The 14,296-nt window shown below is 38.9% G+C and overlaps 1 protein-coding gene across 1 annotated transcript in view; it reads left to right on the forward strand.

The window, feature by feature from the left end:
- The window catches only part of PIGK (phosphatidylinositol glycan anchor biosynthesis class K), a 65,509-nt gene extending 51,565 nt beyond the window's left edge, over window positions 1–13,944 (forward strand). The window contains exon 11 of the mRNA XM_039711595.1: window positions 12,733–13,944. Coding sequence (XP_039567529.1) covers window positions 12,733–12,849 — 117 coding nt within the window. The 3' untranslated portion in view covers window positions 12,850–13,944. The remainder of the gene's footprint in view (window positions 1–12,732) is intronic.
- Window positions 13,945–14,296: the final 352 nt, after the last annotated feature.

The following is a 14,296-nucleotide window of genomic DNA, read 5'->3' on the forward strand; positions in this document are numbered from 1 at the left end:
TGCAGCAAATATTCACAGTACTGCAGCTGGTACTGAGGAACCAACATGTACAGGTCCCATGGGTCTCAGTTACTGACATCATGTGAACTGTTGCACCCTGCTATAGGTAAAATATCAATACCTGTCTCACTTTGTTTTGGGCAGATGATATTAGAACTGCAGCTGTCACTGCAAATGTGAGGAGGCTATTTTTAAGTGAGTTCTGTGCTTTGAGACTCTTTTCTCTCCTTTGTGGTCATAATAAGCTTGGCTAATATCGGCTTTTTTCCTAAAATTATCTCCTCAGCCATTTCCACTCTCAACATTTTATTCCTCTCTTAAGCATATAATTCACTTTTTTCATCATTCCTTGCTTCCATGATATTTTTATGTGATATGTTGGTCTGCATTCATTCGCATTTGTTATTTATAAGTCAAAATTCTTAGATATTTTGAGTCTTTTTGGATTTGTCTGCACTGGGTTCCATTTACTTGCTGTTCCTTCAAATATTGGAAAAGTGAATGCTATTTAGGGCAGTGAGGTGAGTTGTCTCCAGTGGGGATAGCTGAATAGGTTTTTCAGTACATAATGGTATGCAAATAATATACCTCTGCCTCTCATGGGAACAGACTAAAGAACTGCACAAGCTGTCTGTGACCTTAATAGGTTTGTAGGCATCAGAACAGACCCCTGACTTTTGCTGCAGCAAAGTATGGGATGTACAAATACTTCAGGTGTGTTTCAGGGCTAAGCAGTGCTGTGGAAAAACTGAGAATTTAGGATGTGGTCCACACAGCTCAGTGTGTATGGCAGTGCATCCCAGCAGTACAATACAGCTGATGCACAAGCAGTAACACAAGCAGTAGGTTTTAATAATAGTGGCCATTAATAAAACAGATGATGCTTGAAACATGCTAATTCATTGTGTTGCAAGAGTGTCTTCATGTACAATACAAGGTGAGGCTGCAAAACACAGTAAAATGGGAGGTAAGCTGCTCCATTTCTCTGGTTTTATGTTTATATGTTTAATGTGTAAAAGTACCTTTTAAAAATTTTTCTTCTTTTTAGTTTATTTTATTACAGGTTCTAGAGCAATTCAGGAAACAGATGCTGCATTTAAAAAAGCTTTGATTTAAGTGAGGCTTTCTGTGCAAGAGAATGCATCCTTCCTAAAACTTCATTTTACTTAAATTAACTTGTATTTCCACTGAGGATGGCTTATATTAAGCACAAAGGGAGGCTTAGCAGTTTAGACTTCCATCAAATAAACTGCATAACTAAAAAGAGAAGATGCCAAGCCTCACATACTTGTACTTGAAAGAATTGTGTTCTCTCTCGTGGGAACTTGAGATTAGAGAAATTATAAAGGCTTTGCATAAAAACAGGGAGTTAGAATTAATTTTTGCTTAAGCGGGGAAGTGTCAAAAGCCTATTATGGTAATTTTTCAATTTTGTCTTAACTGTTCACACATTTTAAAATACTTGTACAACTGAGTGGAGGCATAATTGATGTGTTGTGGTTTCTTTTTCCTTTCCTTGGGCCATCATAAAACACAGCTTAGGTGCACTTAGGCATGGAAGAAGTAGGTGTGCTAATTAAGTAGATGAAAATTTTCATATCATAGTGAGAAAATTTACCTAATGGATTGGAATAGTACTCTAAGAATGGTTCCCCTATTCTTAATTACATCCAAGTACCAGATATCAATATTACATGAAGACAATTAAGCCACAAAAACCTTAGTGAGAAGACATAATTCCTAGCAGTAGAATTACGGGGTTGTAGAGACTATAATGTTTATTAGTATTATTATTATTATTGTGAACAGTAGCACTATAAGTCTACATTTAAAAGAAATTACTTTATTCATTGTCTTTTAATGTATAGTAAAAGCTGAAGATGTTGTGGAATGAAGAGCTACTGCTACATTTATTTTTTTAATCTTTCTTAAATTAAAAAAATATAAATCTTGTCTATATACTGCTGTGGTGTAGTAATTCAAAATTTATGGTTGGCCTAGAATAAATTTTAGGACTTCCCTAGGTAACAGAAGACTTTATCAAATCCTTTTAATGGTAAATCAAATATCTTTTTCTTTTCTTAGATACAGTATTAACAGCAGGAATGCTGTTTCAAAGTTACTTTTATTTTGGTTACTTTTTATTTTGGAACAGCTTTGCTGTTCCATAGGAGGAGTCTTTGGACCAGGCTTTGCATTTGGAGCGAGATTTACTGGCAAATGTAAAGTAAGCAATGCTCCATAGTGGTCATTGATTAGTAAGACACTGTTTTTTATATGCAGAGAAAGGGCCCCTTTCCTAGCTTGCAGCTGATTTTTCTGCTGAAGCCTGTTTGGGCTATGAAAATGTTGCTTTGGCATCCCCAGATTACACCCAGGCCAGATTTTTTCTGGCTGTGTGCAGTAGAAACTGGTGAAAGAACAGAGATTTGCTGTTTTGCAGGAGTGAGGCACATTCTGCTTCAGCACTTTCCTGGTGCTGCTGAATGGTTTCTGTCAAAACCCACTTGCAGTGTCTCTTCACATGAACCTTAGAGGGCTCTGATTGTTCCTTAGCCCTTCTCTCCCCAAAGCTGTGTTTGGGAATTGCCTGACTAAAAGTGTTGTTCCTGCAGTTTTGGTGAGATGAAGCTGCAGAGGAGGCTCAGCAGCCACTGTGGCTGTTAACTGAGATCTCTGGTTTCTGATGGGTTGTATTTGTGTCCCTGCAATAAAATGTCAGGAATTACACAGCCAGGTGTGAGCATGGATGTGTGTTGGGTAGAGGGAAGGAGAGGATGCTGTAAGATCCTTAGGCAAAGCAAAATGTATTTTGTAGTCTTTATTCTTATTGTATTGCTTGATGTTGCACAGTATTGGTGTATGTATAAGCACACGTGTAATTTGAGTGTAAGACTAAATTTTTGACCCAGTTTATGTTACCTGTCACTAAATATATGCTGGATTGGGACCTTGCTGTATCAAACACATTACTGAAGTATTTTATAGTACATTGTCCAAGATGCAAGATTTAATTCCATTTTCTGGTGTCTGTTCAGTGTTGTGTAACATTTTCATTTCTCACATAACCTTGTAGAGTGCTTATTAATCATTACTTTTTTATTGTTTACACATGAAAGCTTCCCTGATAGACAGTGTTTATTTAAATGGTATTCCAGTGAGTGGTAAAATTAGCAGTAGGAGTTTTGTTAGATTTTTTTCTTCTATCAACAGTATTTCTTCTGAGCTTATGCAGCATAAAAAGTAGGTGTTACCAATAAGCTCACATTGATAAGGAAAAAAATAAATGTTATCAATCTTGATATATTTTGTGGTGCTGTGACAGCAAATACCTTTCTGAACATTTTTCCTCAGGGGAAGGCAAATATATTCACACATTTATCCCACTTAACCATGTAATCCTAGGTGTTATTGGTGATTTTCTTTGTGTTAAGTTAATTATGTTTTGTTTACTCTTCAGTAGCATGCTGTGAGGAGCACAGAAATGTAACTCACGAGCTCTTGACAGGACTGATGAATGGCCACAGACAGAGATATTGGCAGGTTGCTCTCTAGTGCTCTGTCTAGAATTGTTTTCCTAAATAATTCAGAGAGTTGAAATTTGATGAAATCATTTCCATTTGAAGAATGAACGGAAGGGGTAAATGAATGAAGACTCTGGTAATGGAGCAGTTGTGTTTATACTGTTGGACAGTCAGGACAGCATCCAGATTCCTGTGCAAATTCTTTGCATGGGGTTGTGATTGAGCTTTGTGCTAGTGATTCCTTCTGTCATGATGGGCGTTCCTGTGAATTAGCCAGTGATTTCATTCTTTTCAGGAGTGCTTGACATGAAAGCCTATCTGCAAATACACGGCTGACAAATGGGTGATGAGTGGTGCTTAGAGGGGACTGAATGACAGCTGGACAATAGAGCAGTAACCTGTGGTTAGTGTAGATGGAGGCAGGAATGGTTTGCCCCTAGATAAAACCGTGTGTGGGTTGGTCCTTTTTACAGACTCTTTTGGAAGCTGTTGATTCTGTACCTGTCACGTGTGGTGCTCTGGGAGGGTGTTGGGGGGGTGTGTCCTCAGCTGCACTCATTCATTGTTGCAGGAAGATGCTCTCTGTGAGCCCCACATAGTATTTGACTGATGAGCTGTGTCATGCAAATGTCACGGGAGCAGTGCTTATTTATGATACCATAAACCTGTTATTTTGTCTTAATGCCTACAAAAACTCTCTGCAGCAATGGATCTGCTCTCTGGGACTCCTTGTCCTTTGACATACTAAGTGTAACAGAAATGGCTGTTTTGTGGAGGTGTAATTATGTGCAGCCACTAAATAAGTGCCTGTGTGACTACTGTGTCCATGTTTTATGATTTGTTTTCTATAGCAGCTTGGGTACCCAAAAGTATTGGATTGATATTTCAGAGCAGGTCTTTTTTCTTTTTCCCATAAGAGAGTACATACAACATAAACTTGGGTAAGAACACTTGTTTGGCTTATGAGTTCAAAACTACTGAATACAGAATCACCTGTAAAAGCTGGGTGGCGGTGGGGAACAAACAGGTCTGTCACCAGCTGTTACTCACTGGTTTGTCACTGAAAATGAAAATGAAATGCAGTAAAAGTACAGCCATACTTGATCTTGCTCTTATAAGTGTGAAGGCATCTTTTGCCTCAGCCCTGCTTCTCCCTCCATTCATTTGGTCATGCCTGCCTTCTGTAATGCTGTTTCAAGTTGTACAAACTGGAGCTAGAAAATGTTGAGCTTTACTGCACATGCATATAATGCAGCACAGAGCTTAGGGTAATGGAGAGCATTTTAAATTATAGCTGTAGAGATTTGAGAAATGGACATTTAAAACTATGTGTATAAGGATTTCAAATGTAGCCGTTGAAGTATTTGATTAGATCTTGTACTCAATGTGGCATACTCAGTATGAGAACTAATGCAGTCTAACATCTGCTGTTAATACAGCCTGTCACCTGGCAGTAAATGAATAGATACTTACGGGACGTGCAGAAACAGAAGTGTGATTGGAACCATCACTACTACTTTGAAAGAAACAGCATAATAATTTATTAACATCATGGTTTCTCTATATAAACAGAAAAAGAACTTTGATTGAATGTGAATACTCAGAATGACACTTCATCATGGAAGTTGTAAGCATACAATTAATTTTATAAGATTAGGAGTAAAACCTTCCTTAGAAAAATTGGTTTTAAAGCATTTGAGTGGACTCACCTTGTGGTTCAGAGACATGTTAAGGGAAATCCAAGTCAGAGTTCCTAGGAGGAAGTAGGAGGGCTGTGCTCCTCAGAAGGGCTGGGCTGGATGAGGCTGGTACTTGGAATAATGATCCTACATGAAACAGTGGGAGCCCATGAGTGCCTGTGCCCCTGTGTGGGGGCCTTGGCTCTGCAGAGCTGAGAGCTTGCCTCTGGTCTGATCCCACTGGCAGTGCAGTGTTGCATTTGTGTGAACAAGATCTGCACAGAAGAAGACTGAGATAATCTTTTCCCAGGGGAAGGTGCACAGTGCCTGCTCTTGGGAAAACAGTGCTCTGATGTGGCTACAGACCTGTGTAGGGGATGGAAATGAGGCAGACAGGACACTTCACTTGTTTCTTGGTGCAGACCGCCCGGCTCCTTCCTGTCCCTTGCACAGCTGCTGAGCCTTCCTCCTCACAGCACGGCCAGCAGACTCTTCCCTCCTAGCAGCTAAGCCACTCTGTGTAACACCCATCCTTGTTGGACATGGCTGTGACCTGTTCAGGGAAGGCTGTTACAGTGCAACTCATCAGGGGTGAGGTTGCTTGTGATCCATTCTCCTACACTCTGAGAATAGCTTGGCCCTATTTACACCACGGTATTTCTGTGAATACAAAATATTCTTGTCCCTCTAGCAGCCTTCACCTCCTTTGTTCTCTGCTGTCTCTGTCTGCTTAACCCATAGTTTCAGTGGCAGTGACTTGCTTTTATATGTGATGATTTTTGGAGGTTTCTCTCTGCTGAGGTCTGCCTCACCAGTGTGTGTTTTTGTCATTTTCTGACTCCCTCCACTGTAAGGACCTCAAGGAGTTTATCTTTCCATTCATGGCGTGACACTAAGCACTGAATTCTTGTATTTAGTCTTGTTTTTGCTAATAATCCTCCTCTTGTTTAAATTAATTAAATATAAACATATTAAAAAAGGAACATGCTTTTCTAAGTAGCTGTAACTGAGTTTTGAATACCAAGTCTACTTAATTAAGCTGCTCATCTGGTATTTTTGCATGCTTCAGTTGGTGTGAACCTTTGTGTTTGCAAATGTAATTCATATATTTGCTGTTGACTTAGGTGGCCTTTGTGGAAAATCATGATCATGGTTTCATATATGGGTATGAATTTGATTAAAATATAACAATTTGCTTAGCATACCTTAAATAGAGGCAGTTTTGTTGGTTTTTTTTTTCTAAATAAAACCTAATCTGACTTTTCTCATCTCCTCTCTAAAGCATTTGTGAATTCCAGTAGGTAGCTCAGTGTCAGCAGAGCAGGTGAGAGCTCAGCCCTGTGCCAGGCTGTTGAGGACAGGTAGGAATGGTCTCTGTGTTCTTTCTGGGTGTAGCAAATCACACACCTGCAGCTGGAGTCCCCCTGCTGCAATCCCTGTTGTGTTTGCTGGGTGGGCATCACTCAGCTGAGCACTGACTTGTCTGGGAATTCAACTGCCCTGGCTCCCAGGTGCTGGCAAGGCTCCCTTTGATTAGAAGTTGTATATTATGTATTGTATCACAGGTTGGAAGATTAGTGAATAATTGTTAAACCACTAAAAGCACTTTACAGTGCTGTGAAACGGTAAGAGATAAATCTGAAAGCAGGCAGTAATAAGTAGAAGCTCATTTTAAAAAAGCCCTTCTAGATTATGAATTCTGGAAGGAAATGAAAAAGTAAAGCTATCATAACAGTATTGTACATATTACAATGATTATACAAAGTAAATGTTAAAATGCAGTTGTTGGTATTGATGTTAATTTAGTTTAGCTGCTGTTTTTTCCCATACCCTTTGTGAGTTTTTGTTGTTGATGAATGAACTTCCCTCATTATTTTATTAATATTGGAGATATCAGTAATCATGGCAGTGTGGTTAATAAATACAAACCAGGAGATTAGACAAAAGTACTTTAAATTGTTTTGCAGATTAACAGGCACCGTTGATGCTGGAGTTCTCTTATGACTTTAATCTTGCTGTGGGCACAGAAAGGATTAAACTATTACTTGGTGGCTGCAGTTATTTGATTTCCTCCACTCCCCTGTGAGGACCCCAAAGTCCAAACGGTACCCAACAAATTAGAAGTGCAGACTTCCACTGAAAGCTTTGAGGACATATTTTTATGCTGTGATTTGCTTGTGATACATATAAATTCATTCTGAAAAGAAACTTTGTTGTCTGCTTTATCATGAGAATTGAAAGGATTACCCAGTTTGAAATTCCAAATTGCAAGTAAACCTGAGTTGTTGAGAGTGCCTCTAGAAAATACATAGTGTACTCTTGGCACAGTGCATTCTGTAGCAGAATTTAGCTTTTCCAAGGAGTTTCCTTCAGTTTGAGATCAGGTTTCTGAGATGAGAAGCCAATGGATTGTTCCAGTTTTGGATTTGAGGTTCACCTTAAATTCCAAAGACTTGTTTTGGGACGTGGATATTTTTTTTAAGGTTTCTATACTGGTCTTTACAACAGAGCCTCACATAAAATTTGATACTTTGAAGAACAAGAAAGAAAACGTTTGGTGTGCAGTGGAAGAAAAAGAAACATTAATTTAAAGGGAGAATGACCAAGATGAAAATTTGGAACTTGCCCCCAAAGTACGTGAAATTCATCCCAGTGAGTGCAAGCACTGCACAGACAAGTGTGCTTCATTTTTCTGTGAGTGCTTGCTGGCCCCCAGGACTAGGGGAGATGGGGAAGCCCCCAGAGGATGTGCACAACCCCTCTCCTGGCTGTAGCTGCTGCTGTCTGCCAGGCAGCCCCAGACCCTTGGATGTTTTAGACCACGTGTGCTGCAATAAACAGGCCAGAACTGGCTCTAGGACACTCAGTGCTGAAAGTGCAGTGAGAATTAAGCAGGGATTAATTTGAAATCCAATAGCTGCCACTTTAATGGACTCACTGGCACCCAGTGCTTCTGATGTGTTATTTTTGTGCAGTTGCACAGGGATATTTTGCACTCCTGCTACAAACACACACCATCTGCCTCAGGTAGGAGAACATCCCCTGCAACAAGGATGATGTGCACACTCATTTCTAAGCATTTGCACCCTTTCTTAAAGCCCTCTTTGGAAAAAGGTACTGGAGGAGATTGAAGAATTTTGTATCCCTGTTTCATTTGGCAATTACTTAATTCCTGTCTGCTTGTTCAGATGTGGATTGTGAGTTTAACCCAAAGCTTTCTGTACCAATATTTTTGGGCTTATTGAGAACATTAAGACAGAGTTCTGTTGGAAGACTGTTGGATATTATAATCCGACAGTCTTCTGGTGTGGAAAAGACTTGAATTTATCCTTGTAGATTAGTTTTAGACAGTGTTGTCCATGTGAAATATTAATATGTGATGTTTTAAATCTTATTTCTGTTGTGATGTAAAATTTTAAAATTAAACCATTCTTCCTCTAACTAACACTTCAGCTTTTTAAAATTATTTTTTTCATAAAGCACATTTTAATTGGAGTAACATGTATTGCATGTTTTATGAAACACCTTCATTGAAAGTCTTGGATACTTTCCATTCAGGTCCCTATAGACCCATCCAGTTTGAAAATACACTGTTTTATCCTCTCCTTAATTACAGTACTTGGAGCAACTCTCTGTTAACTGTTTTTAGGTTCCACAGGATAATGAGTCTACCAGAACTAGAAAGTGTACAGCAAAAAACTGTTCACAGGAGGAAGCTTGCTGTTGCTTAGCTACCTGTCTTTTTAATTTGGAATCTCCAGCAATTCCATAATGACTAGTCCTTAAGCTGCTAAATGTATTTGTTCATGACAGACTGTGCACATGCACATTCTGAATGTGCATTTCACCTATGCATTACTGCCATTAGTGTGGGAATAACGAGGGTGTTTGGAATGGGATTGTGTTGTGTGAATCACAATACCTAAAAATGTTGGTTACAGAGGCAGTTCCTACTGGTGGGTACCACAGTGAAATTCAGAATAACTTGAGTGAAAAGTTGCCTCTGCTCCTCCAGAGCGGTCCCAAATATGAACAAGTTTTGTGTCATCTGTAGGTAGTGCAGCCAGTCTGTAGTACACATTCTCACATCAATTTGAAACATAATAGTGATAGATAATAAATTGCAGATCAAAATACTATGACACTTAACATGGTTTTGGTCCATTTAGCATTTTCTTGCAGGTGAGAAAATGGCCTGATGTGTAAAAATTGCCTGAATGTCACTGAAGTCTGCTGAAATAAGACTCTGAACTAGGCAATAGTCATAGGAGAAATACTTGTTTTTTCGGAATCTGTGAAAAAATTTACTTAAATTAATGCTATCCGATCAATCCTAAAATTGATATAAAGAGATAATTTATCTAGGCTTGTGGCCACAAAACCCGTATAAGCATAGAAAGAAATTCTGGCTTTTCTAAATCCTTTTCCAGGATGTGGGTCTAAAAAAGATTTTCATTTGCTGTTAAAGTGAATTCTTTCTTACTGTAATAGTCCTTCCCATTAAGAGAAATATCTCTGTGACTCTTCCCCTTTTGCCTACACAAAACAGCCACGGCAGCTTCTGCAGCAGTATGGGTGAGGCACTTGTGTGTTTCTGGGGGGGCATCCCATCCCATCCCATCCCATCCCATCCCATCCCATCCCATCCCATCCCAGTGCCCGGTGCTGCCAGGGGAGGAGTTGTTGGCTCTGTGCTGGCAGGGGCACAGCTGGAGTGTGACAAGCACAGCTGGCTGGCATAGGCCATGGGGGCAGTGGCTCCATGTCCTGTGCAGATGGGGCCATGCACAGCTGCCAAAAGCAGCTTTTTGTAAAGGAACTCCAGCACTCTGCTGCTGAGCTATGTGCCCACCTAGGCAGAGTTTTGTTATTGATGCTTTCTGTGTTGTATTTGTTAGGATTTTAGAAAGATGAACTTGTTAGTTTGACAACTAATTATATTTTTAATTTAGTGGTGAACTCTCTTGGGAATCTATGAGCAAGTTAATTTAAATGAAATTAGGTATTTCAGCTCTTGCAGGTATACTTTGTGGATTTAAATGTGAATCTGTGTAATCCCATTTTAGATATTCATAAGGTTTTGATGTCCTCATGGAAAATACTGGCCTATTTCTGTATGATTTTGTGCTCAATTAACCATTTAGAGATATTGACTTACACAGATATTCAACAGAGTTGAATATTTTTGCCCTTTTATTGTGGTATAGTATTTATGTGTATATTTCAGTTTCTGGGTCTGTAAATCTTTCTTATTAGGATAATTTATTTTTAAGATTACTGAGTATGTAGCTCTTATACAGCCTCATATAATTTTCGTCATGCCTTCATGGTTTTAATCCTTTACATTTTAACATTGCATCCCCTGACTTTAAACTGACTATATACACGTCCTTGATTTCCCAGTGCAGAGCCACTGCTGACTGGCCTCTCTTCCCTTGCACAATTCCATGGAGACTTCAGTACAAGACATGACAAAATGTAAAACCATACTCATAGATCACCTTATAAATATTTATTCATATAAATTCTTTAAAGAAATTAAATTACGTGTTCTATACAAAATAGGAAAGAGAGGCTTTTAGTGTCACTGGCTGCAAATTGAAGTCATTTGTCTTGAAGGGTCAGGTGCCACTTTGTGGTAAGATACTTGTCTGAGATCCAAGAAGGGAAAGATTGATAGTACAAAGAGATTGATGGAACAGGCACTGCAATATGCATACGAAGTTACAGGTTAATTAGAAAGATTTAAACAAGAAAGTCCCTTTGTGTGGAGAAGTGTCATGTGCTGTTACTCTCAGAAGCAAGGTGTGCTGGCAGCCTTTTGAACAGGCAGAGTTGATTTTCAGGGATGTTTATGTGGAGATGTGCAGTTGTGAATGTCTGCGAGGTGGCAGATCACCAACAGCACCCGCTGCAGCTGACGAGTGCTGCTCAGGGAGCTCAGTGCTTTGCATACAGAGCCACCTGCTCTGCTCACATCTTTGGTTTTGTTGTGGTTGATGCAAATTATAATGCTGGTTTTGTGATTCCTGTATCAGAGTAAAATCATTAATATTTCAGACTGCCAAGTTCTTTGGGTGTCTCAGGTGATACAACTATTTGTTCTACTTTTTAATTGCAGGCACAGCAGAAATTGCAGCACTTACAGAAAAATCCTAAAGCTAAGAATGTGTGATTTATAAAGTGGGAGCTGAGCAGTCAACAAACATTGTTTTTCAGTTGATAGGAAAGCTGTTTTGAAAGAACAGATACTGCAGACTGTTCCTTCTTTCATTAAAGTTCACCAGCCTCACTGGTACACTTAGCAGAGAACAGCAAGCTTCTCTGTGTGGATTGATGCTGAAATTAAAACGGCAACATCTTTTGTAATAGTTATTCACTTGGCAGAAAGAGAATTTTAAATTTGACTTAAATGCAACAAAACCAAAATGGTTTGTACCCCTTGTGTCTCATTCTGCACAAGGACAAAATGGTGCAAATCTTTCAGCAAGGCAGGAATAAAAATCTCAGCAAGCGCTTCAGTATTTATTATCGTAATAGTAAATCATCCCTGTCTGCCTGGGAGATGTGTAAAACATACCTGTTGAGGGCAAGAGCAGGCACAGGCCTGAGGGACTGTTATACTTCTAAATACTATAATTCTGGTATTTTTGTCATGATAGTCTTAACTAAAATTTTGCATTCATATAGTCACCTTATTTTTAGCCCCAGAGACAGATCTTGGGGTACATGGCAGCTCTTACCTCCTACAATCCATTTCTCTATTCTCTGACTGCGGAGTATCTGAATTTTTGGTTTAGTAAGGGAAGGAAAAAGACAGGCAAGTTTTACGTTGTCTAGCTGCTATGTGTGAGACAGAAAAGGCCTTCAATTCCAGGCTGTGTATGGCTTTTTACTGAAGATGAAAAATTTGTTGAAGGGAGGCAAAAGTTTGAATTGCACAATATCTTTCTACATTAGGGAAAGACAGACTCAATGAGGCCCCTGGGAAATGTGATTGACATTGAAAACAATCCTCTTTTGTTTTATTATATTGCTGTAATGATGAGTCTTTGCTTGTTATGTGGTCAGATATCTATTTATTCACATAATTCTGAGTACAAAAGCAGCTGTAGAAAACAGGTAGTGGAAAAACAACACTCTCTTTTCTCTTTCACATTTTCACTTGTAGGAGCTGTTTTTCATACTTAAAGAATTCTTCTCTTGTATTAACATGAGACCAAATACAAGAAAATCTGTCCAAACAAATGAGTTGGAACATGTCCCACGATACCAATACATACGGGCAAAGTGCTGTCTCAGGCACAGTTCCAGTGGCCTTTCTGTGGTACTTACCCTCCCTGCTTGAGTGGCAACTTGCCTCCCATTACCCTCTCCATCAATCACAAAGATGCTTCTACTTCTAGAAGAAATACAGCTTATTTTGTTCTACTGCAAGGATTATATTTTTGCAGTTGATAAACACAGTGAACTTCTTATTGTAAGAACTAAGTACAACTTTTTTTTCTTTGTTTTTTCTTTTTTTCCAGAAACCAAAACAAAAGGACTGGCATCCTCCTGGAGGATTTATTTTAGGACTGTGGGCATTGATCATCATGGTTTTCTTCAAAACATATGGAATCAAGCACATGAAACATGTCTTCTGAACTGGAGCAAACAAGATACTTGCATTGGCTGCTACTTTGGGTTCATGGGTAGCTCCTGTGTTCTCTGAATGTGGATTATGGTTGTGTTCAAACACTGTGTTGACATCTCGCTGCTAAAGGTTCTTTTGAAGCCATCTCTTCTGCCCCTTTTTCTGGAAAGATTCTAAAAACCGGTTTTAATGTTACTGTTATTTCACTTTGTCTTGATTTAAAAATACTTTAATGCTTTTCTGAGCATATTTTCTTTTTGGTTAAGCTTAAAAAAGGGCAGGACCTAAACCCAGTAACAGGATTTCTGTGGTTGCTTCTGGATTGTAAATGGGCAAATTCTTTCCACCATACTTTGAAGTAAATCTTAGAAGAAGTCACCTCTTACTAAATAACTGGACATTGTGGAGAACGTTATTTAAGATGTCATTCTGACAATAAAAACTTAACCCACTTTGCAGACTTCGGCATGGCATATTGAAAGCTTTCTTCACAAAAATAAAAATACTCTGGAATATATTGATTTCTTTTTTATTATTATTTTTTCTTCCCCATTAAATAAAACCCTTAGATCAGTCCTTTCACCTTAGGCAGTTTTAAGTCTAGAATTCTATGAGTTGGTGAAAGTAAAACGAAAATTATGACTTTGCTGAATCTACTTAAAAAGAAGGCCAAAAAACGTGAAAGGACTTCACCACATCCAGTAGAAAACAGGTGTTGTATTTTGACTGCATATAATGTGAACTTAGGTGCTTTCAGAATTTTCAGTGCACTGGATTTTGCACTGAAGAAAATCGACTGTGGCATCAGGATGAAGAACATTATAAATTGTACCATTGTATTCTGTAGTTTCTGAGTTCCCAGAAAATGTGCTTTGTTGCCTGTGATTTGTACATTCTGGTTTGGAATATTGATTTGTTCTTCCTGGACATTTACTGATGAATGTATGCTAAAAGGGTTTTGTCTGTATAATACAGTGATATTTGTGAAGAGAAGAGCAAATCTGTGCCTGTGTAGAAACACATCAGTCAGTGAGGAGAAGCTTTTGTCCCATGCTTTTGGAACTTGTTCTCCACCTTAACCAAAATAAAGCTTACCTGATGCAGTCGTGGTGTAAGTACTATACATATATCTCTAAAGTTATTAGGAATTATCTATAATCACACATAATATCAGAGTCAGTATATTTTTCTTAGAATGTGATTCTGAGCATTTCCTGTTGCACAGCCCATACAAATCTGAGTGCATAAACATTTTTGTCCTGTTTTATTCTCTTCCAGCTTGCTTGTGGCATCCCAGCCTCAGGTGAGAGGAGGAGAACTGTCAGAGCCCTGTGAGCCTGGGAGGGCTGTGGGGAAGCCACTGAGGTTTCCAGAGAACAGAAAACAGCAGAGTGGTGCAGCTCGAGAACTAAAGCCTTGGTTTTTATCTCCAAAGATATTCTAGGCTTGGAGATGTT

Source organism: Passer montanus, unplaced genomic scaffold (genome assembly GCF_014805655.1).
Source record: "Passer montanus isolate IOZ18808 unplaced genomic scaffold, ASM1480565v1 scaffold25, whole genome shotgun sequence".
Classification (NCBI taxonomy): Eukaryota; Metazoa; Chordata; class Aves; order Passeriformes; family Passeridae; genus Passer; species Passer montanus.